Consider the following 26,460-nt stretch of genomic DNA (forward strand, 5'->3'; position numbering starts at 1 on the left):
ACTCCAGCCCTTCTAGTGATACTACTTTCTCGTTGCGTTTTTCCAAGTCGGATAAACATTTGGATTGCCTTTCATTCTATGCAGTGTCAAAATGGAAATCCAGAGGATGAACGGAAGCTTAAACGCGCCTCATTCTCTCTGAAAGCACGTGTGCAGAGACTTTTCTCGGTGAGAGGGGATGGGTATTTATTCTCTTCCATCAACACCGAAGAGAAAATCAACTTCAAGTGAAAGTGGCAATGTGCAAGAAAGTCGAGTTTCGTCTGATCGATAGCTCGGCTAACCTTTTTTGTGTTTACATTTCGAAGCTGCTTGAACGGCATCCACGGCATCGATTGATCCAAAGGGCGAGCGGGCTGGTCTTGGAGGCTCCGAGATACAAATCACCCAATTCTCCAATTGAAGCTCGCATGCTGTTTACATAAATAATAAGCACTGCAGAAAATCTAAACACATATTGAGAAAAGCCATGTTTCTATCGTTATACATCTATCATTTCGGCATATATGGAACTATCTCGAGAGAAAATCCTCCTGCCATGCACATCTTGAGATGGGACGATATTTCTTGCTGAAGACAATCCGCTTTTATGTATCTCCCGTACAACTTGAGTGTTAGTAGACGTTCAACGCCCTGCGCCTGTTCCCCACTACCCCAGCGGGACTTGACCATGCGGATGAGGTCTTTCCGTGAAGCCCTGGTCCCCGAAATATAGAGAGTGTGCAAGCGCGGCAACACCAGATCTTTGGAGGAGGAATGATCCACAATGAGCTCTTGTATGATTTCTGCACCGACGAAATCACTATTCGTGCGTAGCAACCGAACATCTTCAAGGGTGTGCGCAGAGCGAAAGAGTTGTAATAAGTCTCCCGATAGCGCTCGGCAATGATTAAAATGAAAAACGGTGATTGGAGAATGAGAACGCAGAAGGAGATGGCATATCGAGGTAAAAACCGCCTCGGTCTCTTCGTTGCCTTTTTCGGCACACGAAACCTTCAAAACTGACAGTACGGGAAGTGTGAGCCTATCGGCGACCTGCTGAAAGACCGAATGATCCTCGTTCGCGTCGATGTTCCACGATGAGAGCTCCAATGACTTGAGCTGCGAGCACACGAGAGGGAAGGCGGAGTCCCCGAATTCATCCGACTCGGAAGCATCACCTAATCGCAAGACACACTCTTCCACCTGTTCGAGGCTTCTTAAGACGGCGAGGTGTTCATGGGCTCGAGGTCCGATATATCTGGACGGATAGTAGGGCAGAAATGCGTGGTCGCTTCGGTATTCTTTCACGAGATGCCAAGGAAGCTCGAAGCTCGATACAAAATCTATGATATCTACGGCTTGGACCGATCGCAGTTTGGGAACGAATGAGAACGGGCGCAGTGGTCCAAAGTCGGGAAGATCTATCCCATCTGTGCAAAAAACGACCAAACTCTCCAAGGCAGGCAACGATAATCGAAGTCTGGTGAGGTCTGAGAGTGTTGCCGATGGGAGATAGAGGTGAAGCTCGTGAATGGAGCTAGCAAAAGAGAAGAGGATGGCTATGAGCTGTGGGGGGATTTCATCGCACGATGGTGGGTCGATTTCACAAAGGGAAATAGACAGTGGATGCTTCAACGCACGATGCAATTGTAGTCCGAGTTGTTGAACATAGTTAAGGTCGTCAAAAGTCAATTGTGTGAAAGATATATTCACAAAGGACCATAACTTTGGGGAAGACAGAGCCACATTTCTCCACCTCTTTGATACGCTCGCAATCAACCATAAGGAGCTCTGTGTGGGATGAAAATCCCAATGGGCGTTGTTAGATTTTGACTGTGAGTACTGAACAGGGAAATCGATGGTATCGAGGAATATATGATGAAGAATCTCGGATGGGAGGCGTCGAACGGGACTCAGGATCTTGCGTCTTTCACTGATCGCTTCGGAGATCCGCTGGCGCTCCTGGCGTAGTGTACCCATTTGACGAGACAAGAACATTATGCGGCATTTTAGGTCGTGATGAAGACCCTGGAGATCAGCCTCCTCAGATTCGAGGCTCTGAAGCTGAGAGTCATAGGAAGATATCATCGATAAAAGGGTGCTCTCCTCGCCAGGTGAAGGTACGTCGTTTGAATGCAAAAGACGGGCCCAGTCAGGACTATCGGAGAGTCTTGCCTGCGGGTCGAACGTATAAGAGGGCAAGTGATGGTTAGGGCACTCGCACTCTGTGCAAGATTCCCAGTTTGACAATTTCGCCATGTTTTGTGACTGAAAAAAAAGCAACTGTATTTAGGGGGAATACACTGATTAATAAGTAAAATAAATACCTTACAATTTTTCTGAGTGCCCGACTCGCGTTAGTGTCCAGCGCAAGTCCCAGATTCAATGCTCGGGACCAGCTAAGAACGTAGTGGTGGCGGTAGGAGAAGGGATGCAGCTACCGGCGGCATCGTCTGAAAGCGGGTCGGCTGGAACGGGCCGTTTGACTGCCATGGGGAATATCCGCGATAAATCATAAAATCCGATCTCTTCATCGTTCAAGACATGAAATAACAACTAAACTAAGTTTGTATTGGAGTCAATTATTGACTGGACAGTATACATTGGTGTACGGCATCACGATGTCCTAAGACTCGGCCCGTGAGTACTAGTAGTGAGCCGGTGATGCCGTTACACAACGATTGCTAACCTTAATTATTTTAAGGACTTATGACTAATATTTTTGTCAGGAGAAATAATTATACCCTATTATACCTTGCTGCGTGGCACCATGGCACCAATGAAATTCGATGTGGCATTGGCATTGTCTGTCTAGCGAACCCTTGTAACGAGTCCTTCCTGCAGGCTGCGGCAACTCGCGGAGTCGTTAATAAATTGGATCGATTGTTTGGGCTTACCACGTTCCTTCGATTCTTCTACCTTCAGACACCGACTTGCCACCGTTCGATATTCAACGTTGCAACGTCAACGTCTAATCCTCTGTTTCGCATATTCATATCAGACGGTGCGTCTACCAGCCATACTCGCTTCATGCCATTTATAATAATTAGCAGGCGTCACCACACTTAGTGGCAACTTTCTTTTTTCAAAAGACAAAATGCGACATCAGATGGATCCGCGCCGCCGCAATCTTCGTGATCAAGTCTCGCGTGATAATGAACCGGCGTCCTTAATATGGGCGGTGGAGGGAGAAGAGATAGACCAGGACCTTGCAGCCTTACCGTTGGTTTGGATGTCGCAGTCCGCCCCGAACATTTATGACGATGCCGTAGTGGGTCTGTCGAGAGAACCTAACCCTGCATTTCCCCGGGCAGGAAGCAGTATAGGCAATCGCCATTTGACTCCACTTCTGTTCACAAAGGCGACACAGAGACCTTTGTTAAACAAATCACGCTATACCAACCAGGACTCACCATGCGTTGCTCCACACGATTGCGGCAGAGGCGTGGTCGTGGTGTTAAGATCTGCACGGCAAAACCATAATCAGAGACCTCTCGAGATTGACGTGATCAAGCAAATTCTCGACGCCGCTCCAGAGCTGCAGAAACATCTGCCTCGTGTCTGCTTCAATCTGAACACTCGGCACGACGTGTACCAGATGGAGATTCGAGACCTGAAGATTATCGCCGCCGATCGCTGCTACGAACTATGGAAGGTTGATTCTCTTGAAGAATTTAAAACAGCCTTCCTTGACATCTTCGAATGTGAGTTTTATCATTTTGGAATCCCGTCCACAGCAAACCAGTTTACGTACCTAAATGAAGGCCATCATCGAGCGTTTGTCAAAGGGAAAGCCCTTCATGGAGATATTACTGCAGAAAATGCCATGTTTTATCGCCACCGAACGCACGGCATCAGAGGATGCCTCAACGGCTTCAATAATTCCTCTGCATCGACTGGAGACGGACCCAGCAACGGCGCAGCCGATGTACCATTTCGTGCGGAAGCAGTTCCTTTCATGGCTTTGGACATTATAGATGAATATAAGGCCCCCATGCCCCGCTTTTACCGCCACGACCTGGAATCATTCGTTTACCTTCTTGTTTGGGCCGGAGTTCACTTTGACATCAGACGCCATGTTCATGGGATAACAAATGAGTTCATTGCTGGATGGACGGCACATGCGTCATCAGACTTGATGCGTGCCCATGATAACAAAAGCCAGTTCTGGATTAATGATGTTCGGGCAGAGGGTATTCGTTCTCAGTTCCGAGAAGAATTTATCCCTCTGTGGAATGAATGGATCGCGCCCCTGAGAGAATTATTTTGGGATGCGTGGAGGGCGGACAGGATGCACAGGAAGAAGATCTGGAGAGGGCAGGTGTCAGAACTCGACACGGAGACCTTGGGCGGTATTCTTACATTTGAAACATTTATGAAGGCTTTAGGGAAGCAACCGTGTCACTGGGATACCGACTAGCCGATGACCACATAGCTTCTGTACTTCGTGTACTGCAATTCTGTGTTAAATTTACCGCTCTAGATGTTTGGATTGTATTTTTGTTTATGGATACAGGTGTGCTGAACGAAGGCGGACAACATGGTCAAAGCAGGGAGTGAGAGCATGGATCCCATGGGCAGAATAGAGGAACGTCACCTCCTGTTATTGACCTCAGCTCGCGATCTCTGTTGAACGTTCCTCCTGGAGAGTCTGGCTGCCAGCGGCTATAACCTCGAGCGAGCCCTGGTTTGGTCGGATGCCAATTATTAGCAAGTCGTCGTACGTGCTATACTCATAGACGACGTCACGACGGGGCTCGTTTGATCGAGCGTTTAACCTCAATAGCAAATAACCTCGTAACACGAAGGAAGAGTGAGAGATAATGTCGATCAGGCAGAAGTACGGTCATGTGCAATGCAACACCACGCTGCAGAAGCATCTGAAATGAAACCATTTCAATATCCTGGTCCCAATAGATGCAGGAATACGCACCATCGACGGACGATGTGAAGACCTGAGAATTATATTAATTTAAGTTTCCTTCATCTCGCCCCAAAAAACAACATGCAGGGTGTATTGTAGCAAACAAAAAGAGATACATCCGAAGAAAGGTATAGAGATACAGTAATCGTTAAAAAATGCAAAGTTATAGACCTAATACAATACGAATATCATGACTGATCGTGTATGGGTATCGCCGTGTGTAAGTCGAGATCGAAAGCAGAAGGTCATCAGAAAAACGAAGAGAGATGGTAGAAGACAAATAATAGCGCCACCAAACCAACATTTGGCGCGACCCATTGTCGAGCTGCACCATCCACGAGGGGAACGGCGACTCCAATAGTTGAATTCAGGCAATTCAGCGCGTTGGTATCCACCCAGGAAGGTATCGGCGTATCTGCGGTATCGTTTTGGAGTGCTCCAGTGTTGTTATATCCGTCTACTGTCAACGCCACGGAGCTCGCACGGTAATATTGCACAGACTGTTCCGGCTTCGGCGTGCTCGAATCTGAGTCATTGAACGCTATTGGCGAGCTGGACACAGAAGAAGTGTTGATCACTGAAGAGCAGTTACTGGTAAGGTCCGTAATAAGAGAAGCGACGGTATTGTTGTCAGCCACGACATGGAATGTGGCGTTTCCAGAAGTCGCAGGGAACGTGGCGTAAGTCATAGCACCTCCAGGTCGACTCGAGTTATCTGGCCGACCGTACTATCAAAGGTGATAAGCTCGTGAGCACGGAAAGAATGGGGATACCGTACCTCATTATTGTGCAAGTACGCGGCAGACCCCAGCCCAATACCACCCCAGGCTAGTGGCCAGTAATAGAAAGGGAAACCCAGTCCAGCTACACCACGGCTTGCGACACCTGGGTATCCACTCCCGTAGGTACTGTCAATGACCATTAACCAAATTGCCTCTACCTGAGGATAAATTAGGACGTACCTGGTTCCCATTACCTGGTCCCTAGTCCCTCCACCTTGCGTACGTCCAGCAAAGAGCTGCCCAGAAGGTATAGTCGACACGGCACCTCCGCCCCTTCCATACGACGTAGCCTGCTTCGAGGATCCACTACTACTTATAGACTGAGTACGCGTCGAACCTGAGTATTTCGTAAGGCGCATTGCGCAGTGATAAATGCTAGTGACCGTGACGAACCGGAGGAGCCGCTCCCGCTTGTGCTTGAACTGCTGCTGCTCTTCCCACCTCCGGTACTGCCGCCACCACTTTTACCGCCACCCTTGCGACGGTAAATCTTTCGTGGGCGCTGGGAGATGAAAGGAACGTACATGTGTGCGGGACGGAACCTGGTTCCCTTGGAATTTTTATGTGGCACCAGTACAGCCTCATCCTTCTATATGGGGAAGGTGGCCTGGGCTTCGTAACAGCGGGCCGCCATACCGCTGTATACACGAGGCTATGGTGATGGTGGTTGATAAAAATTTAACGCTGTTCACGAGAACAGCGATGAAGCTTATTATCATCGCATATGTATAGGAGAAAGTCAAATTCAAGCAGGATGGTCGCAGGTACTCAGTTTGCCTTGCTCCACCTTGCACAGTTAACCAATCTTCATCTTTGAACTGCCGATTGCTCCGGGAATGAGTCAGTCCGAAGTTCCTGGGAACATCACTAAAGACCTCTAAAGACTCTAAAAAATCACTTCATGGCTGTACGTACCTGAGAAAACCGCGACCCGTGCCGAAGCATGAGCACAAGGTTCGAAAATACAACATATGCGATTGCAGTGCCTTCTTGGCTATTGATACATCCCAATCTACAACAGGTTCGATACAGTGCATATGTTTTCTACAGTCAAAGCTATTCAGTCTACAGTTATACAGGCAAATAGAAACTCAGCAAGAAACAGCCATTCTCAGGCAATGCAGATGTCCACTTTCAAACGCGGGTGCATCGACTCCTTACTCCACGCGAACTCCTCGTACCAGTCAATAGTCATCCTGGGAACCTGAATATGATGCCTAAAAACGTGGTAAAGATCAAGAACAACATGCAGAAGCACGAACAACTTACGTGTCGGTGATGTGCTTTATTAAGCCATCAAAAGGCCGTGTGTAGTCTTCGCAGGGAAGGTCTCGACAGTGAGTGCTCAGGAATACCTGATCGAACAGCACTGCCTTGAGGCACTTGACGCTGCTGCCGGACTCGAGCACGCGGCCGTCCTTTATAACAGCTGCATTCACAGTAGACGCCGGCCCAGATCTATGCTTCTCGTAAAAGTGCCGAACCTAGAGCGCAATGGGTAAACTGAAGAAGAATGAGAATGACCACATACCAATGCTCTCCATCCGTACGCGACGCTTGTGTGGGTACCGTCTGCGTTACGGTTTCTGGGACATGACTGGCATTCGAGAAGCAGTGGGGATATATCCAGTTGTGCAGTGGACGCTGTTTCTGGATTGAACCCCATAGAGCGAACGACACCCTGCGTAACGCGGCAGAGCGTCTCGTCCCGCATCAGGCAGTCGGTATTCCATGTATCGCGCGCAAAGTATGATTTTGAGTTGAGCCGCCTCGCGGGATCTGACGGTACGGCGTCTTTGAGGGGTGAGATCGTTAGGCATTGATGGGTGATGGTATCAGGGTACATGAGGGGAATGAGCTTGTGAGCGCCAAGATGGCAACGCCTGCAAAGAAAGACGGTCGACGCCAGCTGCAGACGGACCAGTTTATCGTCGGCAGACAAGGTTGATCCAGGCCCGATAACAAACTCTGCTAGCCGGCGATGGACGTCGTGTCTCCAAGCAATGCAGAAAGCCGATAAGCCGGAGGTGACTGGAGCAAAGGTTTGGTGAGTAACCTCGACTTCAGACGGAAGTTCTAATATTGAGTTGGCGAGCGGCGAGTTAAGGAAATCGGTAAGAGAGGGAAGTACAAGACTTGGAGAGAAGGTATTCTTGAATTCGCGTAGAATCTCGACAGCAAGGGTCTTTCGGGAATTGACAACGTCCATGCGCTCTCGGGCGAGACGTTTAAGTTTCATTGATTCCATATAAGTTACGAGTTTGTCTTTGATATTGGCCCAGACTATTGGAGAACGTTAGGATGGAAAACCTCGAAAGGTAATGTACGTACTTCGATCAGTAAGAGCGCGAGTTTGGTTTACTAGAGGATGGGTAAAGAAGTTGTCGGGATACCTGATATTGTTGAGCTCGTTTTCATAGCCCATGGCGATAAGCTTTTCGCGTATACTTCATGGCATTAGCAGCATTGTTGGTGAAAAGAGAGGGAAACTCACGCTTTAATGCGGCCAATCTTTGCATCAATGGAGACATTAGAAGCCGGGCGTCGGTCGTACCATAAGCGGTAATAGTCCGCCGCCTTTTGAAAGACGTGAAAAATATTATGATCAAGCGGAAAGAGCAGACTTACTCGTTCATTCGAGCGAACAAATTGTTTTCTCTCTGCGATATAAGCTTCTGTCTCTTCCGGCTTAAGACTGATGAGCTTAGCGCGGACCGCTTCAAAATCCTTCGGCAGAAAGTACAGTTCGTCCCAACTCTTCCTCCCTCCCGTAATTTCTGAAGTACCGTCAGAATGGAAGGGATACGGAACAAAACAGTACACTTACTGACGTACTCCAGGGGTATCATGGAGACGATCAAGCGAGAGATCGTGACCTCTTCCTGCGTACGGCAAAGGTAGATACTTTGGACTTCCCTCAGGCTGTAAAGATGCCATTATATGCGCATATATCGAGGCATATATCAAGGAAACATACTGCACTTTGGCGCAGGCGTGGCAGATTCGAATACGAAGGCTGAAATCTGGGAAACGGACGTATTTCTGGCAGTGCTATGACAGAATTTTAGTTAACAATATCAATAGAGCAGAATCTCACGCACATGGCACCTCGACTCGTATATGAGACTAATCCATGCCGGCTCTGATACTCCCTCTGGAGGCCCCGGTAATTCAGCGTTCCTGCAGACCGCCTTCCAAACAGCGACCGACGCCTTGTCCACCAGGACAGCTCGGAGTTCCTTCGTCAGACGAGCGAAGTGAAGGAGATCTAGAGGATCTATGTACCCAAAAATCTTCAAAAATGATTCTTATCCCTGCCCCGTCTGTAGAAAAAAGGAAACTCACCTCTAAATGGACATCCCTTGGCAGCTTGGTGAACCTATCGACAGCAGCAGGAGGATTTTTGGATTTCTTGCAGCCATATTGCGGCGCATTGTTATCCTCGTCATCTGCATCGGCTTTTCGCTTTCGAGGCATATGCAAGGTATGAGACAAGCTGGGGAAGGAGGATTTTGAAATGGGAAGCCCTGTTACCTTATCACGTGACTGTGACCGCAACGCGTCAAGTTAAAGACGCGTCATTTCACCCCGAGTTCTCTTTCAACGGTTTTCGCTTTTCACAAAAAATATGTTATATAATAAAGGTAACATAAAATATCCAGTAACCCGAGAGTCATCGACTCGGAGACCCTTACTCACAGAACAAATGTTCGCTTTGTGTCCTTTGATCAGACTCTGTCAACGAGGCAGTTGAAGGAAGCGGAACGTAGACTCACAATATTACTGGAGCAACATATTTGTGGCGTTTGCCTGTACCGCTCCTCCATGATTTCCCTGAACAAGAGAAAAAAGATTGAATACTACGCTCCGCAATCAATAGCTAGAAACTTAACGTGATTGAACAGAAAAGGTCCTCGTATGTCGGATATTGGTTATGTGTGAGGAACGATATGAATGCCTTTACCAGGTGTAAGCCGCTTATGTCAAAAATAGTCAGAACTCACGTTGGTCATGGCACCTCCCTGCGGTGAATCCATGCTCGTCTGGTTATCTTTGGCGCTGGAAAGGGATATCTGAAGGTCCGTAAGCACTTACTTACAAGGAGAAAAGCTTAAAGTAGGAAACTCACAACATCGGCGAAAGTCGATTTGCGACTAAGCCACTTCTTCGTAACGGATCCGTCTGGGGATAAACCTTTGGATTTGCGCTGTAACACATAAAACCATCAGTTCAGCCACAAAATACCTCGAAGACGCGGTACCCAGACGTAAGGTAGATCTGGCACAAAGCAAGCGGAATCAGGAACAAGAATGTTTGACAGCTGACTTGAAACACTCACCTAAAGCGCTTCCTGAATTGCAGCACTGTCAGGCAGTTAGCGCGAAACGGAAATTTAGTGTGTATTCGAAACTTGCGTCAAAAATCGCCTGATAAAATAGTGTACTAGTCAGGTGCATACCCAAGGTATAGACGCTTGTGCGACGCACTGTAAGCCGGCAGCCCGGAGGAAGGGGCTTGACCATTAGGTCATGCATATCCTTCGAGAAATTTCGTGAAACTAGAAATATACATAGTGATAGAGATAAAACATACGTCATCAAGAATATGGCTGCCAGGATCAACAGGGTAGATGACTAGAGAAAGGCAATCAGAAAATGTTCCGACGAACCAAACATCTCAAAGGAGATACCTTCATCATATCCATCGTCCTCGTCACCGTTCGTGTCTGGTATCTGACCACCGTGGCCAGAATCTGGACGTCAGATCGATGTCGAGAACCTGAAGAGAGAGACGAGGCCCTACAGTGAAAGAACAACGAATCTCCTGGGAGTGCATCTTTGACAAGCCAACGCATAGCCTTGACGATATTATTTCTGGTAGGAATTTGGTCGGCCTTCTTACTATCATCTTTAAGAATCTTGATCTCTATGGCACCCCGTCCACCGGAACGCCAGTGGTCTGAAGAACAGAGTTGGTTAGTATCATTCCGCGACTTGTACTGATAAACAACACGTACTTAATAAGAAGCCATTGATCCGTAGGGCATCTTTGATACAGCCCGATAGCTGCGCGTGTGCTTGGGAACGCTCCAAATAGTTAATACCAATCTAAATTGAAGTTGATTAGCGCTCTCGCGTCAATCACAGGAAACGGAGATGTCCATTCACACAAAGTGCCTTCTTGCGCCCAGTCTGTTCGGGGACTCCCTCCGGAGGGTAGGTCCCCACCGTTGAAGCGTATCGCATCGATTCGAATGCGACATCACTCCGGTTCTTCCTCCCAACACGATATGCGTATTTAGAGCACGGCTGAGGAAAGTGGGCGACGATGTCGAGATGGTGCCGGCTTTCTGAGTGATTGTGATGACGACCACCGCCACCGTAAAAGTAGTAATACTTATTATGGTGATGAAGTCGACGTGGATAGTAGGACGAAGCCCTCGACCCGCTACGCGTCAGAACCAGACTTCGATGCATGAGTTAATTTTATCCAGGCATATGATCTCGCGCGTACTGGGAGCTTGAACTGTTTGTTTCAGGGTAAGGAGAACGTATATCGAAGACAGTCAGAACTACTCACTCGGTGGAACACGAAGAAAGATATGCAGGGACATAGTACGAGTAGTAATCTGTTCGCCCTGCCCAGGAAAATGTCCGTTGATCAAAGTTGTAGAATTCGCTATCATGTGGATAGCGTCAAACGAAGCGGAGAACGATATTCGATGATTATCAATATTGACCCAAGAGTTGAAGACAACTCACACTGTTGGGAGCCTGTGTGAATTGTGAGAAGATCAGTAGACGTGATCCAGATAATATCGGGAACTCACAATGGCCATGGCATCCCAAAAGATAGCTCCAAAGAAGCCCTTCGACCAACAGATAAATCCCATATCATCGCTCAAGATTGAAACAACAGCAAGGTGTAATTCCCCTGCTATAATTGAAGAGAATCACTGAATCCTGGAACTGCTAGTCGTGGGTGAAGAGAAAGGGGAGGTGACGAGGTTTCTGGAAATTGATTACAAAACCCTCCCCCCCCGGGCGCCCATATCACGCTGCAGCACAGGTTGCCGACCTGTGGGGATCATGTTACGCAAATGATACGTCAAAAATTACACCGCCGTAATTCAATAGGCGCTTAGACATCTTTGCAGATCCTACACAGCCTATCCACAAAGCGCTATAAGATCGCCCAAGAAGATTGATGACACAGCCGGACCTACGAGATGATGTTGAAACCAGTTCTTGAGTCCTGTTCAGCCCAATGTCCATCCGATGAAGGTGGAGTAGTCGAATTGACGTGACGTGAGTTAAGCTCGTATCTGCCAGGTCTGCAGCAAACATTTAGTGGAAACGAGACATCTAAAACAGTGGTCGCATTTCGTAGTCTTAGCGGTCTACTGCGGCGTGCAGAACGGAACATACTACTTTACACTCTTATGTCCGATCCTGACGTCAATTCCACGGATGGTGAAGTGGGCGGCATGGTTCTTCTGATTAATCAGTTGTAATTTAATTCAGAACATAAAAGTGGGAATACGTAACGTACGGAAGTGACGATCCATCTGAAGAATACCAAAAAACTTGTGTAGATAAAGCCCCAACTCTACAGTGAGAAAATGACAGTAAGCCTGTTAAATCTAAGTCGAACGTACGCACTCGGCATTCGGAAATTCCAATAAAATCCGGAAACGCCCAGTGAAGACACAATGAAGGGGAAGTTTTATATAACCAGGATGCGAAAGACGTGAAAGACAACAGTTTTCAATGTTGGCAAAGCAACCTCACTGGGAGTCAGGATGCGGGCTTATTGAAGTTCAATTGAACGGCCCTCGAACAGCCTTCGAAATAGACGCAGTCATAGCGGAAGGAAGTGACGTCGCAAGCTTATCGACAACCATCAAAGAGATCGTGTAAAAATGTTTCATAATTGGGCGCACGGAAGGGTAGAGAAATGGACAGATGAGAATCATGGACCAACGTGCGGAATGGTGCGGATCGGCCCGGGGATGTTGGTTCACCCGCCACGTGGTTTTCAATTGGTTTCGGCTGCCTTTTCGCCGCTACCGATTCACTGCGTGATACCAACAACCATTCAAAGTTTCAAACGCTACTATCACCTCCGGACATCTCGTATATTTTTCTTCATTGCTGAGGTACGCTGTGATAAGTTTCCTTTTGCTCCCCTATTATTCAATCCTCAACCTCAGGTTGTTTCTCGTTGCAGACACAAAATCCTTGGCGATGGCGGACTTATTGTCATCACATTGGGAGCCTTGTTCTAGCTGTTCCTGTTCCAACCACAGGTTGCCATCGTATCACTTCCCCACAGAAAATATATCTCCGCCATATCTCGAGCGACTAGCGCTCTGCAACGATCCACCATCGCCGACTGAAACAGACGAACTGAAACTAGCAGTACTATCGTACGAACAGCAGATTCAAAATCTGACAGCCGATGAGGAAAAGCTGCAGAAAATGCTTGCGAAGATGCAAGACTCCGTCGAGGAGAAAGCTGGTATCTTGCTTCGGGAGAAGGAACGAGCCTTAGCTGCCATCAATAGGAGAAAACACGTGCTCAGCCCCGTACGACGCCTTCCAGTGGAAATATTATTTTATATATTCCTTCGTACGATCGAATTTCCCATTCGTCGCACGCAAGACCTTTATACCGATCTCGAACATCCCCCCGATAATCCTATGTTCTCCATCGCATGTGTTTCGAAGCAGTGGAAGATGGTGGCCATGTCTTCTCCTAAGCTGTGGTCGTACGTCAATATCGTCCTCACAGACGAAAACTTCGAAGACCAATCTTATGCGCGGCGCCTGGGTGAACAGTGCAGTTATTCACGAAACCACCCTTTATTCGTCTGCATTGCAGACGACAGTGTAAACAACTTTCCGGACCAGCTCGCTGGAATTCTTTTCACCATTTCTCGTGATATCCAAGAACTGCATCTATTCCTCCGTTCATCTACATTCATTGAATTCGACCAGCTACGATTATCGTTGCCATCGTTGGAAAGACTTTCTCTTGTTGCCCTCGACACCGACTTATTCGATGATGAAGAGAAGCTACAGTTCTTCCCTACATCTTCGAAGCTCCGAACCCTAGAGATCGTTGACATCAATGAGCCCAGCGGCTATTTTGTTGTTCCTTGGAACCAGATCAATACCTACAAAAGCAGTCATAGCCACATGGACAGTGATTTTAATTGGGGGCCTACCTCATATCAACATCTGAAAGTTCTCAGAGAACTTACGCAGCTGGAAAAATGCACTTTACGTTGTGAGGATAATATCGCTGAGGTTGAATTTGGCGATGAAGTCTTTCCTCTTACGTGCGCCAACCTACGGTCAATGAAGATTTCCTCCTCTGCACGAGTCTCAGAAAGTAGCTCTGACACGGCACTCAAGCAGATCCTCGTCCGACTTATCTTACCTGCACTCACCTCGCTGAAAGTTGACTGCCTTTCATGCGAAGGTACGGGAACTTTCACCGCTGTTCGAGAGCTCATCATCAAATCTCACTGTCCTATTACCGTCCTCCATTTCGATCACGGTTTCATTTTGGAAGAGGATTTCCTTCATATCCTTCGCCAAACTCCTACCTTGGAAGACGTGCGGCTTACTCATGTTGACGTTTCGTTTGACAAAACCTTCACTGAATTGACCCCGAAGCTCGACGGAGCAACGATTCTTGTTCCTCATCTGCAGACACTTCACCTCGGCGGAAACGTCGTATCAGATATGGAAGTCTTCGTTAATATGGTAGCTGCACGATGGAATATCGCACCTCTACATGTTCCCTCTGGCCAGCGCTTGATGGAGGTCAGTCTATGCCGACTTCTCCCGACAGATGAGCCAAGCGATGAGGTAAATATGGCGACAGCTCTTTCCACATTGGACGTGTACATGACTCAGGGACTGAGATTCACCTTTAGTACTGAGTATATGCTAAACGTAGGAGAACAGTAAGCCAGTATGGACAATTTTTTGTATCACGAATCAGATCAGGAATCTGGACGTGCAGTATTATTTGAGGAACGTCATAAGTAGTAAATGTATTATCTTACTGTAGTCGCCATTAGTTCAGCCGATGTGATGGCCAAAGCCTTGAAGGCAACGCGTTGTTGACACGCTTATTTCAAGGGCGTGGCACGTGGCGTTCCAAACAACAGCTTCTTATTCACTTCCACCATCCACTGGCATTTACGAAGCGGTTAAACCAAGTCCATAGATTTCTTAACTCAGTAAGATTCCATCTTTTGTCATGAATTACAAATCTCAGGTATATTTTTCTACGCATCAGCAAGATGTTGGTGGCACTACCGTCAGGATGGGAGCCTCGCACTAGCTGTAGCTGCGCTGATCACCAGCTCCCGACTTATAATTTTCCTGAAGACGTACTTTTCGCATCGAATCTGATGCATTTGACTCAATCCAATGAATCTCCGTCCACGTTGGAAGAAGATCAAATAAAAGAGGCGATATCTTCGTATCGGCAGTAGATCTGGGATATAGAAGCAGAGGAGTCAAAGTTGGACGTCATTCTTGCTCAGATGCAACGTTCCATTCAGGAGAAGAAAGATCTTTTGCATCGGGAGAAGGAAAGGGTTTTGGCTGCGATTGATGACAGTGAACGCGTTTTCAGCCCCCTACGGCGCGTTCCAGTGGAAATCCTTGCACAGATATTCCATCATACCATCGAATTTCCCATTCACAGGACTCAGAATCCATTCTCTCATGCTAGCGCGTGGGACTTTCATTTCACTAATAACCCTATGTGGACCATCGAAGCCGTGTCGATGCAATGGAGGATGGTAGTGATGTCTCTCCCCGAACTCTGGTCGTACATTAATATTGTGTCTGACTACTTAGATGGACATACGTTTCGATGTCTCAGCGAACAGCATCGTCGCTTGCAAGATCGTCCACTATCCGTCTGCATTGCAGAAAGAAATGAAGACCAAACCACGAAGTTTCCTGTGCGGTGGCTGGCGAAGATTCTTTTTATGATCCCCCTCCATCAAAGAACTTCACCTTTTCCTCAGTTCAAGGACATTCCGCCGAGTCAGACGCTTACGACTCTCCTTACCTTGCCTGGAAAACCTTTCACCTCTTTCCCTTGAAATGAACCAATTCGACCAGGTTGAGAAGATTCATTTGTTTCCTTCAGTGCCAAAGCTTCGAACACTAGAAATCATTGATATTGATGAACCCACCGCCTATTTCATTCTTCCGTGGCACCAGATTACGACCTATGAAATCCACCATAGTCGCAGAGGGGACCCAAATTCAAATTCCACATTGTATCATCATCTCAAGGTTTCCAGAGAGCTCACTCACCTAAAGGATTGCGCTTTACACTGGGAACAAGGTACTCACGAACTTCTCATGCACGTATCTACGGTCGTTGAATCTTGTGCCGTCTATGTATTTTTTTTGCGGCGACGCGCCCACACCATTAAAAAAGTTTCTCTTCCGACTTACACTACCTTCACTCGCCTCACTGAAGGTGGATAGTATGTCATTCGAAGAGACTGACACGTTCACATCCGTTCGAGAGCTCATAACAAGATCTCAATGCCCTATCACTATACTCCACTTCGACAACGGTGACATTTTAGAAGAAGACATCCTTCATGTCTTTCGCACAAGGCCTACCTTGGAAGACGTGCGGTTGACCCACGTTGAAGGCTTTCTGAACCAAACCCTCTCCGAGTTGACTCCGAAGCTTGATTCAAGAGAAATTCTTGTTCCTCGCCTGCGGACGCTTCATCTCGGTGGGAATATCGTGTTTGACATGGAAGTATTCGTCAACATGGTGGAAGGGCGGTGGGATCTGCCTCCCCAGCCCCTGCACTTCAAATCTCTGCAACGTCTAAAGGAGGTCCATATATGCCAACTCATTTCAATAAATGTGCAAAACAGTGACGGACCAATTACGACGACAGCCCTTTCCGCATTGGACGCGTACGCAGCAGAGGGATTAAACATCACGTTCAAGACTGAATACACTTTGACCACAGGAGATATATGACTAGCAACGCTTACTTTTCCCTTCTTAGGAATCAGTTTCGTGTTGCCATCTTATCTGAAGAAAGAATACATGATGACATACATTGTATGACGAGCGAGTCTCCCCTCGGATTGTCTAGTAAAAGAGGTCACAACTATTGGATTGGTACTGCGACATAGGGCTCCGTACAATTACCTACTGTATTACTGACAGCTCTCCATGCGTGCCCGTTTTCCCCGAGGTCCGGAAGAAAAAAAGACTAAAACCTTTTGTTTCATGGAATCTCATATTTATGACAATTCCAGATTCTGCAAATACTCTCCGGGACCATGATTCTTATCCGATAATCAATTAATCACGGATTAGCATTTTATTATACAATACACATTAAGCGCTCAGATAATTCGGCTCGGGGGAGGTCAAAATATGTTCAGAAGATAAAATCCAGACTAGTGTCCTGCGCACCAAAGGCAACCAGACAATATGTGAATCATTCGGCAAACGGAAAGAATAAAGGATTTCTAACCATTGGAAGAGAACTTCCCAGCTGCGGAATCTGTTTATAGGTTTTACGCTGGATCGTCGTCCTGAACGAAAGAAAATGGGAAAAACATTGGCTATGGATAGGGAAAAAGTCAACCTGATGGAGTGGAGAAGATCCTGATATGACTGCACAGGTTTGTTCTCCAGTGACTCGATAAATGCCTATGCTAAAATTTAAACCCGCATCAGGATGCAAGTTATAATTAGCTACTTACACGGGTCATGACGCCTCCTTGAGGCGTATCGGTACCTTCCTGGTCGTCCTTAGCGCCAGACCAGCATATCTGTGCCACTGTCAGCCATCTCGTAGATACAGGAATCTTGGCACTTACCACATCGCCTAAAATATCCGACACTGGCACTTTAGTTGCGCAATAACGTCCACCAAGGCAGTTGTACTGAAACAAGCTAGTCAAGTTTGGCGTCGAGGAGTCCGAAAGATAAAAATTTACGACGTAGGGCAGGTCTAGCATGAACAAGACAAAGTAAATGGATAATGGAATCAGCAGCTGATGTACTCACCCAGAACCGTTCCGGAATGGCAGCTCTGGAATTAAGGTGACAAGCGAGAAAAAGGATACTGTGTTTCCTTACATCGAACAGGGCCTATGATAATACCGCTCAGTTTGACGCTTCACCAAGACACGAGGCTCCACAGAAGGAACGTACCGTAAGTCGACAGCCAGAAGATAGTGATTCAAGAATTTTGTGAATTTCCTGCATCGAAGAAAAGTCGGTGAGCCCGGGGGGAATGGATGTATACAAACTCACATCATCGATAATAATAGACGAGTCGCTGCACTCAATGTCTGGAAGAGCATAAACTCAGTAGATTTCTCAACGAGTAAAAACGACCCAATGGGAAAAACCTTCGTCTTTGCCGTCGATTTCGTCGCCATTCGTGTCGGCAACCTGACTACCGTGCCCGGAGTCTGGGAGTAAAGAGCAGGTAGTAGAAACAAATAGAGAGGGCGCAGAGAAGCGTACAATGAAGAAATAATGAATCTCCCGGCCGGGAACCCTTAACAAGCCAGGACATGGCATCCAATATATTCTTTTTCGTAGGCTTCTTGTCCGTATCATCCGTAAGCATTCTGATATCATCGTCCTTGTAACCGTTTTCTGGGGGGAGGGGCGTTCAGTAACTATTGCCATAATTGGTTGAGACCAACAGACGTTCACGCATCAAGAAGTCGCGAATCTTTGTAGCATCTTCTATACAGCCTTGGAGCCGGTTGCTTCTGTCACGATAGTTGATACCGATCTAAGGCATCCATTATTAGTATCGATACCTGGAATATATCGCGAGGAAAGGGGCGTTTACACATAGTGCTCTCTTACGCCCCGATTTGAGCTGGAGACGGGGTCTGTTATTCACGGCGCAGACTATTGGGGCCGAAGTAAGACAATTGCTCACCGGAATGGCTGGAAAATTGTGGTGTGAAGAGTTGTCCGAGTAACCACCCACTGCGTGGTCATGATCACAGTCCCCGATATTCATCCTGCATTCGTCAGGAGGTAAGAAGGTACTTCCAAAAGAGTTTTCCCTACTCATAAGATACTAAATGCGCGCCCCTTCCAACAGCATAGATTTGGCTTCTATAAGGACAACGGGTCATAGATGCACAACCTGAACTTCGAAGGTTACCTACTTCGGTGATAATCTAAGAATCAAATGAGTCAACAACGCATGACATATGTAGGCACTCATGGACTCACGCTAGCGTCATGGACATTCGCGAAGCTGGTGGATGATAGAGCGCTAGCTATTAGCAAGGTACCTGGTTCCTGAATGATTCCCCAATAGTGAATAAATAGTAAGGCCACGCCTGAAATGGAGGGTCGACCACGCAGAAATGAATCTGAAGCTCAGGAGAGACGGTGTATCAGGGTGGGAGAAAGAGGTCAAGCGACTAATATCCTGCGACACCAGTTTAAAAACTACGGCGGCCAATTTGGGCGCCTGTTTTGTAGAATTTGGGATGTATATTTATCCTGTATGGATTAGGAGTTCGTTGCTGATCCACCGCCGAGCCTGGAAAGTGATGGGCGCCTGCTTGGATATTGAACGGAGATTCGCTGAGCTTGATATGGCATAGTGGACAGTCCGAACACAACTTGGCGCAGTGGAGCCTGCGAGAAGTAGTCACAATCAGTTTCACAGAAAGATGTGTACCAGAGGGGACCATCTGATCAAAATTCTTCTCACTTTGCTGCCTAGTGGACACCATTGACTAGGGATGCGCACCGTACCGTATACGGTATACGGCCGTAAAGCCATTGTCCCAGACGGTCACGGAACTATCCGTATACCGTGCCGTATGGTCTGTTTGAATGCCTTGTCGGCGTCGGTACGGGTACCTTACGGCCGTCTACGGTCGTTGACGACCGTGCACCTGAGTATGAAATTAATTTGCTCATAAAGAAGTGAGTCAGATGCCTTTAAGACTACCAAAAATCTGTAAAATGCACCTGGTCTCATAATCAGCTATGCCGCGTTGAGCAGGGCTAGAGGTATCCAGGAACTAAAATAAAGTCACACATATTGTCTTGATTGTGTATGGAAATTTGATAAGACAGCTAAAAGAGTGAGTTAGTAAAGCTACGAAATTGAATGATGGCTATTTTGTGTCATAGAGTTGCCCTAAAAAAGACTCTTGGCTGAGTCAAAAGTAAGATAAAATATAAGCCGTATTACGACGTTGTACGGTCGTCTGTGAGAGGTCTTGACGGTGACGGAACAACCATACGCCGTACCGTACAAATGGCCATTGGGGTGCGTTCGGCTTCGGTCCGTATTCCGTATAACGGTTACCGAAAACCGTACAATACGGTGACGGCGCGCATCCCTACCATTGACAAGATTCTGCAAATCTTTATAAATGGTACAGAAACAACCCACGTAGATACCCATCTGGCGCCAGCTCTCCTTCCCGATATACTGCCTATGCATTGACCGGCGGCTGAAGACTGACTCGAAGACTGTAAAAGGGATTACTTCCACATGCTACCGAGCGCTAACGAGTGGGTCATGGGTTGTGAATGAATGGTTTCATGTGATAAGAGATCTTCAATATGTTACTAATGGCTGAGAAGTGATAAAGACACAAACATTGATAGAGGGCATTTACGAGGCAATACGGAATCACCGGCCGAACCCGTCAGGCAAGGGACCATAGGCAGGCATCAACCGGACAGCGTGAAAACAGCATAAAACCAGCGTCTGGGGATGAATGTCTCGATAGCTAACATCTTAACGCGAAGAGTATCATATCTATGCTGAAGACGGCTGAAGCGCTTCATGCGGATTGAATTATCGAAAATATTATCAATCAGTTTCAGCGAAAGAAGGACAGAGGTGACACAGGTTCAGTGAGAGCAAGGTACAGGCCCGCAATTCGATAGGCGCCTGATAACAAATTCGGATCGAATTCACAGCAGCACCAGAACCAAGCCGATTAAGGATCAGGAGATCCTTGGGAACAAGCAATACACATTACAATTTTCGCAGCGTGGCGCCAAGTGCATTGGTAAACGGGTCCGAGGCGAAGGTGGTGACCTGTGGTGACGGAAAGAGGAAGATGTGTCGCACCATGTAGCTTTATCATGCGTCGCGTCGCGTCGGCCCTTTCTAGTAGTACTGGCGCGGCATCGGCCCGAGTTTCGCGAAGATTAACTGCGCTTGGTATTCACAGTTTCTGGAACGCTCCAATGTCGGACGCCTTTACAAGGCTGTATCATTATGCTGTAGGTATCATATAACTACGAGAATGTATAAGAAAATTCACTGTACAATCATTTTGTCGATGACAGGTAGACGGCAATAAGTCAGCAGATCTCTTTTTGGTACCATAACCTCAAAAAATAAACTCCATATTAGTGTCCTGCATACAAAAAAACGACACAGTATTAGAATCGTTCGACGCATAGACACAACTAATCGTCACTCACCATTTGGCGAGAAGATGTTAGCTGAAGGTTCTGGTTAGGATGCCTACGCTCGACGATCTTCCTGAGAGAGAAAATTGAGAACCATGCTCTGCTACAGGCATGAAAGAAGCTGACCTCATAGAATGAAGGAGTCCTCTGTATGACTGCTTCGGTTTTTCTTCGAGAGACTTTATGAATGCCTTTACAGGACCCCCGGATTAGTAGTGAGCATGTGCCAGGATGTAAAAAATCATAGCCACCCACCTGCGTCATGACACCTCCTTGGGTTGAGTCGAAGCATTGCTGGTCGTCCTTAGCGCCAGACCAGCATATCTTCATGATCAATGTCTGGTACAATGTTCACAATCCTGAAACAAGGGATACTTACCACATTTGCTAAAGAATCTGTTCCCGGCAACGTACACTCGCGCCGTGGTCGACCATGGGAGTCATACTGACAGATACAATGATAAGAATTTGCCACTGGAATCCCGAGATTGGGATACTCACAATATAAGGTAGATCTAACATAAACAGAGTGGGTAAAACACGCGAAAGAGTCTGCAGCTGCTGCGCTTACCCAAAATCGTCCCGGAATGACAACTCTATAGTCCATGGTTAACGAAGAAGAAATCAAGGAACCTGCATTTACCTACATCGAACAGAGCCTAGCAGAATAAGGCTCGTGGTAGGCATTTCATCGAAGCTAGGTGGATAAGAGAGTACATACCGTAAGCTTGCAACCAGGAGGTAGAGGATCAACCAATACTTTATGTATGTCCTAAGTTGGAGGTTGAACGTTATTAGTACACAATATGCATGGAGTCAAACTTACATCGTCAATAAATGGAGCCGAGTCGAAACAAATGATCTCTGAAAAGGCAAAAAGTCAACAGATTGAATAACTGGTAAAATATTTGGATGCAAGACCTTCATCTTTCCCATCGACCTCATCGCCATTCTGGTCGTCAGTCTGGTCCCCGTGTCCAGAATCTGAGAATAAATTGAATAATTGAGAACAAGCACCGAGGAAGAGGCGAGGCTTACAATGAAAGAACAGCGAATCTGCTGGCCCCGCACCCTGCACAAGCCAGGACATAGCCGCAATTATATTTTTTTTTGTTGGCTTCGTCTCCGTATCGTCTGTAAGCATTCTAATATCGTCAGTCTTATATCCATGACCTGGAGACAGAAGAAGTCAGTGCAGTGTCGTGATAAATGAGAAAGGACAATATCGACGTATCAAGAAATCGCGAATATTCCTGGCATCCAGTATGCAGCCATGTAATTCATCGCCTTGTCCAAGATAGTTGATACCAATCTAAGAGAAATATTCTCAGCACGAACACCCAAGTTGCACTATGTGATACGCATACACAGACTGCTCTCTTGCGTCCGGGAGATTCGGAGTACCCAATATTGTCTTGAGGTTCGGATCGCATTGTTCCGAGTCCGTGCTACAGCAGGGATATGTTATTTGCGAGGCGAACCATCAGAAGCGGCGTATGGGAATTGCTTACATTAATGATCGAAGGAAGCCTGAAACGTGAAGCATCATACAGGCAACCTTCGACTCCATGGTCATGATGATGTCCGATGTTTATCCTCCTTTCGTCGGAAGGTAGGAATGCGCTGCTAAATTTTTCGTTATCCATAATGAGGCTGCGTACGCATGAATAGTTTAGATACCAGAAAATTAAAGAACACTCACTCAGTGGAAAGGAAAGCAGACACACGAAGAATATTTAGAGTCAGCGATTGAGTCATGGTCATACCGAGATGCGAGATGGGTACCCCTTTCATCGAAGTAGATTTGACTATGAGAACGCCAACTGGTCATTACATGTAACCCGAAATTCGAAGGTCGCTTACTCTGTCGATAACCTATGGTTTTAGTAAGTTAATGGTATTCATTATACATGTGATGTCGTGGGCTCACACTAATGGCAATGGCATTGGCAAGCGAGTTCGTAGCTGCTGTCTGATGAACTGAGTATCAGTAGACTGGCATATGAAAGATTCCGCAATAAATGGGCAAAATGTAGAGCCAGGATGGACCAAGTTTAAACGTTAGCCGAGACCCAGGAAGTAGTGGCTATCACGCCGCAATGAACTTGAAGCTCGGAAAGGATAATGAAGGAAAGACGAATGAGCAACGAAAGATGGAGAACACTGTTTAAATACTGCCGCAAAATCGGGCGTCTGTTTCAAAACATTAGGGCTTGTATTGTATCCGATAAAGATTGCTAATTCATTGCTGGTGGACTCGGACAGCCATCGGTTTTGGAGAGATATTGGCGCCACCCTTGATTTTGTACGGAGATCTGATCAATAAGGCCTAATATTTGTTCAGAAGGTAATTTGGAAATATGAGGCATCGTCGCAATCAGTTTCATAGAAAGATTTGAAAGAAGAAGAAATCTTACCAAAATTCCCCACGATTCGCATTCCAGAATACATCAAGATCCTGCACATCATCAGGGACCTTTTCATCAACGAGACAGAAACCACCAACGAATATCGCACCTAACACCAGTTACATCTCTGGCTTTCCTTCCGATGCTTCATCGACGAAGGACTAGCCTACAAAGCAACTTAAACCTATATTCATTGCCTTCGAAGACTCGGGTAAATTAAGGACTGTCTTCCTCCCAGCATCCCCTTTCTAGGCGCTAACCAGTAGACCGTGGGTTTGCACGAACGAATGGCCACCATGTGATAAGGAGACATTAAGGAACATACAAAGAACATCCACGAAGCTCAATGAAGGAATTACGACCGAATCCGGCGGGTGCAAGGTGGCCCTAGACAGGCGCCAGTTTGTCACTGGTCGCGAGCGCGTGGACAGTATCTACGTGGAGGCCCCAACAACTTGTAGGGTCAATATTAAATCATCGAAGTCACCTTGAGTCATAATCAGTTACAGAGAGGGAAGAAAATAGATGACACAGGTACCCTGATGATGAGGTAGAAGGCGGTGATTCGATAGGCGCTTGACAAGAATCTGGGTCGGCGAACACTGAAACGTCCAGAACTGAACTCAACAAAGCGGGAATCATAGCCAAACACGGTAAAATCATCTGGAAAAGAGAAATGTACACTCAAATTTTTGTGGTGCTGCGTCAGGTACGCTGCTGATGGATCTGGGTCTGGGTCGTACATAGCTCGTGAGTCGTGGTAGTGGTGGAAAAAGGAACCCCCATCACGTGTCTGTCACGCGTCGCGTCGCGTCGGCTCTTTTTAATAATAATAGTGCCAACATCACTGTCATCGGTCGATGATTAAAATTCGCTGTTTCTAGAACACTCTAATATGAAGCACCTTTGCAAGGGGACGTGTCATACTGCAATGTTATGTATCTACAAACTTGTAACAAATCAGATCCTATATCAACTATATCCAGTAGTTCAAAAGCCTGATATATTTAGTACGAACATTATCTATCTATTCTTGGGTGTTCCATATCTCCCTCTGTTCGTGCTCCTCGTGTATAGTAGGACTTGACACTCCACTACAATATGTTCATAAAATAAATTTGAGACTAGTGTTCTGCTCACCAAAGGCAACGAGAGAAGAGTCGATTCATTCAGTGAACTGATAGCACAAAAGTATTCTCACCATTAGACGAGAACTTTCCAGCTGTGGAATCTGCTCGTAGCGTTCACTCTGGATAATCTTCCTGAACAAAACAAAATGAGAGCAACTTTCTCGACTACGGACCAGGAAAAAGCCGACCTGATGGAGTGGAGAAGTTCTTGATAGGACTGCCCGGGATTCTCCTTTGACGACTTGATGAATGCCTATATTTAAATCTGAGCCTACCTTAGTATGCAAACTATATTGTCCACTCACACAAGTCATGACGCCTCCTTCGGATGTGTCAGCACCATACTGACCGTCCTTAGCGTCAGACCAGCATATCTGCGTTTCTTATCACTCATCTCATAGAAATTGGAAACTGGAAACTTACCACATCCGCGGAAATATCCGACACCTAGACCTGTAACCGGTCGTCTTCTATATATGGGAGCAAGCTCACGATATATCTATAAGACGACCTGTACAACTGAGTTTAAATTTGGCGGGTTCATTTTTGCTGACAACGCACCTTCCTAATAAGATATAGTGTCCAAAATGGGAACACTGCACATGCCACGCCGCATCGCGTTAATTTTTACTCCCATCGTCAAAATCGCATGCCCCCCCCACAATAATGACAACAAAAATTTTCTCCATACCTTCTCTATCGATGGAATAGCCCAAGAGACACCCGATTCAGTCCCAGTTGCACTCAACACGGTTTTTTCAGCTACAGGTGGACGCCAGCCTCGACGCTCCTTTGCACCATCATTCCGTCTCAATGCCAGCACTCCTCTGCAAAGAACCACCTCCCTCCCCAGTTCAGTTACTCCTAGTGTATCCCTCCCATCATCTCTTATGAGCCCCGCTGGAATTTTACTGGAGCCATTTCGCTTCAATCATAATCCTCTGCAGTCCTTTCGCCAAAATGTACAGCAAGCATTGGCCATTTCATCCTCACCACAAATTATCAATCCAGCAGCATTCGAGCATACACCTCATGATGAAGACATCGATGATTTCCGTTCACAGTCTATGACACCCGTTAACGATGATTTCCTTCTTCCGAAGACACCTGATCAGTCCAACTATCCCCCAGATCCTTCTCACTCAGATCTGGCGGGCCTTCACCAATTGGCCGCTACAACACAAGCTACCTTATCACAGTTCAAGGGGCCTGACACGGAAAGTGTCGATCTTAAGGCTGCTTCCGTTCTCTCTGAAAAAGTTGCGAAAGCGGTCGACTTTCTTAAGAGCATTGAGCTTTCCCCCTTCGATTTCTTTTCTGCCCTGGTCAACCACAGAAACTCGGGGGGTGTTTTCACCGAGTTTCAGCGACATTTCTTCCGTGAAACATCGAAGCGGTTTGAGAAGCTGTTGGATATCTTTTGGGCAAATCCGAAGGCAAAGGCAAATTTTCAGAATGGATGCTTCCTCACGCTGTTTCAATGGTGAAGGACTGCGTCCATGACGAGATGGAACATGCCAAGCCATATTTCCGAACGTCAACTGATGAGGTGACACCTGAGTTTCTCGCAACATGGAATATCCATGATGCCCTATCCTCCTTGAACATGGCTCGCCTCTTTCCGACTTGGTCGAAAATCATTGAGGCTGCAACGCATAGTAGGAGTGCAGAGAAAAATCGACATCGGAGTCCAGAGTTGGTACGTCAGTTCCTACTCCATGAACCAT

The 26,460-nt window shown here is 46.7% G+C and overlaps 12 protein-coding genes across 12 annotated transcripts; 5 read left to right on the forward strand and 7 right to left on the reverse strand.

Moving 5' to 3' along the window:
- Positions 1-415: 415 nt before the first annotated feature.
- On the reverse strand, positions 416-2,171 carry EV420DRAFT_1524030 (uncharacterized protein). Its single transcript, XM_060472330.1, has one exon. It carries the CDS (start codon positions 2,068-2,070, stop codon positions 493-495), a length of 1,578 nt encoding a protein of 525 aa, XP_060333947.1. The 5' UTR covers positions 2,071-2,171; the 3' UTR covers positions 416-492.
- Positions 2,172-3,214: 1,043 nt separating this feature from the next.
- Positions 3,215-4,402, forward strand: EV420DRAFT_1304426 (uncharacterized protein; the record flags this gene model as incomplete). Its single annotated transcript, XM_060468457.1, has 2 exons — positions 3,215-3,686; positions 3,747-4,402. The coding sequence occupies 2 exons, from the start codon at positions 3,215-3,217 to the stop codon at positions 4,400-4,402; spliced, it is 1,128 nt and encodes a 375-aa protein (XP_060333948.1).
- Positions 4,403-5,154: 752 nt separating this feature from the next.
- Positions 5,155-6,047, reverse strand: EV420DRAFT_1265734 (uncharacterized protein; the record flags this gene model as incomplete). Its single annotated transcript, XM_060467289.1, has 3 exons — positions 5,155-5,634; positions 5,685-5,814; positions 5,869-6,047. 3 exons carry the CDS (start codon positions 6,045-6,047, stop codon positions 5,155-5,157), a joined length of 789 nt encoding a protein of 262 aa, XP_060333949.1.
- A 424-nt stretch (positions 6,048-6,471) lies between these two features.
- EV420DRAFT_1524036 (uncharacterized protein) lies at positions 6,472-9,173 on the reverse strand. The gene is made up of 11 exons (XM_060472331.1): positions 9,034-9,173; positions 8,790-8,981; positions 8,666-8,739; positions 8,516-8,610; positions 8,317-8,465; positions 8,183-8,265; positions 8,020-8,135; positions 7,220-7,971; positions 6,958-7,172; positions 6,604-6,905; positions 6,472-6,543 (listed from the first exon to the last, which is right to left on the reverse strand). The coding sequence occupies exons 1-10, from the start codon at positions 9,163-9,165 to the stop codon at positions 6,800-6,802; spliced, it is 1,914 nt and encodes a 637-aa protein (XP_060333950.1). The 5' UTR covers positions 9,166-9,173; the 3' UTR covers positions 6,472-6,543; positions 6,604-6,799.
- An 882-nt stretch (positions 9,174-10,055) lies between these two features.
- On the reverse strand, positions 10,056-10,934 carry EV420DRAFT_1265815 (caspase domain-containing protein; the record flags this gene model as incomplete). Its single annotated transcript, XM_060467295.1, has 6 exons — positions 10,056-10,226; positions 10,282-10,322; positions 10,379-10,441; positions 10,492-10,647; positions 10,706-10,796; positions 10,857-10,934. 6 exons carry the CDS (start codon positions 10,932-10,934, stop codon positions 10,056-10,058), a joined length of 600 nt encoding a protein of 199 aa, XP_060333951.1.
- Positions 10,935-12,755: 1,821 nt separating this feature from the next.
- EV420DRAFT_1182020 (uncharacterized protein) lies at positions 12,756-14,932 on the forward strand. The gene is made up of 2 exons (XM_060466238.1): positions 12,756-12,847; positions 12,902-14,932. The coding sequence occupies exon 2, from the start codon at positions 12,936-12,938 to the stop codon at positions 14,667-14,669; it is 1,734 nt and encodes a 577-aa protein (XP_060333952.1). The 5' UTR covers positions 12,756-12,847; positions 12,902-12,935; the 3' UTR covers positions 14,670-14,932.
- Positions 14,933-15,974, forward strand: EV420DRAFT_1181998 (uncharacterized protein). Its single transcript, XM_060466237.1, has 2 exons — positions 14,933-14,944; positions 15,004-15,974. Exon 2 carries the CDS (start codon positions 15,254-15,256, stop codon positions 15,821-15,823), a length of 570 nt encoding a protein of 189 aa, XP_060333953.1. The 5' UTR covers positions 14,933-14,944; positions 15,004-15,253; the 3' UTR covers positions 15,824-15,974.
- A 119-nt stretch (positions 15,975-16,093) lies between these two features.
- Positions 16,094-17,054, forward strand: EV420DRAFT_1524056 (uncharacterized protein). The gene has a single exon (XM_060472332.1). It carries the CDS (start codon positions 16,126-16,128, stop codon positions 16,732-16,734), a length of 609 nt encoding a protein of 202 aa, XP_060333954.1. The 5' UTR covers positions 16,094-16,125; the 3' UTR covers positions 16,735-17,054.
- Positions 17,054-19,389, reverse strand: EV420DRAFT_1524063 (caspase domain-containing protein). The gene is made up of 18 exons (XM_060472333.1): positions 18,976-19,389; positions 18,909-18,920; positions 18,808-18,855; positions 18,674-18,758; positions 18,581-18,610; positions 18,433-18,520; positions 18,244-18,378; positions 18,126-18,188; positions 18,028-18,065; positions 17,926-17,973; positions 17,851-17,862; positions 17,779-17,803; positions 17,709-17,722; positions 17,589-17,654; positions 17,472-17,540; positions 17,354-17,418; positions 17,240-17,300; positions 17,054-17,170 (listed from the first exon to the last, which is right to left on the reverse strand). The coding sequence occupies exons 1-18, from the start codon at positions 18,990-18,992 to the stop codon at positions 17,144-17,146; spliced, it is 903 nt and encodes a 300-aa protein (XP_060333955.1). The 5' UTR covers positions 18,993-19,389; the 3' UTR covers positions 17,054-17,143.
- Positions 19,390-20,926: 1,537 nt separating this feature from the next.
- Positions 20,927-23,486, reverse strand: EV420DRAFT_1330053 (caspase domain-containing protein). Its single transcript, XM_060468799.1, has 18 exons — positions 23,126-23,486; positions 23,059-23,070; positions 22,923-23,003; positions 22,707-22,821; positions 22,563-22,643; positions 22,417-22,507; positions 22,234-22,368; positions 22,117-22,179; positions 22,022-22,059; positions 21,917-21,967; positions 21,843-21,854; positions 21,767-21,791; positions 21,697-21,710; positions 21,575-21,640; positions 21,451-21,519; positions 21,322-21,386; positions 21,208-21,268; positions 20,927-21,140 (listed from the first exon to the last, which is right to left on the reverse strand). Exons 1-18 carry the CDS (start codon positions 23,140-23,142, stop codon positions 21,114-21,116), a joined length of 1,023 nt encoding a protein of 340 aa, XP_060333956.1. The 5' UTR covers positions 23,143-23,486; the 3' UTR covers positions 20,927-21,113.
- A 1,034-nt stretch (positions 23,487-24,520) lies between these two features.
- EV420DRAFT_1524071 (uncharacterized protein) lies at positions 24,521-25,237 on the reverse strand. The gene is made up of 4 exons (XM_060472334.1): positions 25,039-25,237; positions 24,922-24,986; positions 24,805-24,865; positions 24,521-24,735 (listed from the first exon to the last, which is right to left on the reverse strand). Exons 1-4 carry the CDS (start codon positions 25,045-25,047, stop codon positions 24,709-24,711), a joined length of 162 nt encoding a protein of 53 aa, XP_060333957.1. The 5' UTR covers positions 25,048-25,237; the 3' UTR covers positions 24,521-24,708.
- Positions 25,238-25,320: 83 nt separating this feature from the next.
- Positions 25,321-26,220, forward strand: EV420DRAFT_1639556 (uncharacterized protein; the record flags this gene model as incomplete). Its single annotated transcript, XM_060476986.1, has 1 exon — positions 25,321-26,220. The coding sequence occupies one exon, from the start codon at positions 25,321-25,323 to the stop codon at positions 26,218-26,220; it is 900 nt and encodes a 299-aa protein (XP_060333958.1).
- Positions 26,221-26,460: the final 240 nt, after the last annotated feature.

This window comes from Desarmillaria tabescens (assembly GCF_030435595.1).
Source record: "Desarmillaria tabescens strain CCBAS 213 chromosome Unknown EV420scaffold_9, whole genome shotgun sequence".
NCBI lineage: Eukaryota > Fungi > Basidiomycota > Agaricomycetes > Agaricales > Physalacriaceae > Desarmillaria > Desarmillaria tabescens.

Excerpts from the sequence above, each read along its gene's own strand:
- EV420DRAFT_1524030 (XM_060472330.1), bottom strand. The coding sequence starts at position 2,070 with ATGATATCTTCCTATGACTCTCAGCTTCAGAGCCTCGAATCTGAGGAG.
- EV420DRAFT_1524036 (XM_060472331.1), bottom strand. The coding sequence starts at position 9,165 with ATGCCTCGAAAGCGAAAAGCCGATGCAGATGACGAGGATAACAATGCG. Across the intron at positions 8,611-8,665 it reads CACGCCTGCGCCAAAGTGCA|CCTGAGGGAAGTCCAAAGTA; the intron begins GTATGTTTCCTT and ends GCATCTTTACAG. Across the intron at positions 8,266-8,316 it reads TTGTTCGCTCGAATGAACGA|GCGGCGGACTATTACCGCTT; the intron begins GTAAGTCTGCTC and ends GTCTTTCAAAAG.
- EV420DRAFT_1182020 (XM_060466238.1), top strand. The coding sequence starts at position 12,936 with ATGGCGGACTTATTGTCATCACATTGGGAGCCTTGTTCTAGCTGTTCC.
- EV420DRAFT_1181998 (XM_060466237.1), top strand. The coding sequence starts at position 15,254 with ATGCAACGTTCCATTCAGGAGAAGAAAGATCTTTTGCATCGGGAGAAG.
- EV420DRAFT_1524056 (XM_060472332.1), top strand. The coding sequence starts at position 16,126 with ATGTATTTTTTTTGCGGCGACGCGCCCACACCATTAAAAAAGTTTCTC.
- EV420DRAFT_1524063 (XM_060472333.1), bottom strand. Across the intron at positions 18,066-18,125 it reads AATCGACGGCAAAGACGAAG|ACATTGAGTGCAGCGACTCG; the intron begins GTTTTTCCCATT and ends ATGCTCTTCCAG. Across the intron at positions 17,419-17,471 it reads AAGGAGGCGTCATGACCCGT|GCATTTATCGAGTCACTGGA; the intron begins GTAAGTAGCTAA and ends ATTTTAGCATAG.
- EV420DRAFT_1330053 (XM_060468799.1), bottom strand. Across the intron at positions 22,180-22,233 it reads AGATTCGCTGTTCTTTCATT|ATTCTGGACACGGGGACCAG; the intron begins GTAAGCCTCGCC and ends ATTTATTCTCAG. Across the intron at positions 21,968-22,021 it reads CGGCTCCATTTATTGACGAT|GACATACATAAAGTATTGGT; the intron begins GTAAGTTTGACT and ends CCTCCAACTTAG.
- EV420DRAFT_1524071 (XM_060472334.1), bottom strand. Across the intron at positions 24,866-24,921 it reads GAACTTCTCCACTCCATCAG|GAAGATTATCCAGAGTGAAC; the intron begins GTCGGCTTTTTC and ends TGTTTTGTTCAG. Across the intron at positions 24,736-24,804 it reads TGGAAAGTTCTCGTCTAATG|AACACTAGTCTCAAATTTAT; the intron begins GTGAGAATACTT and ends TTTGGTGAGCAG.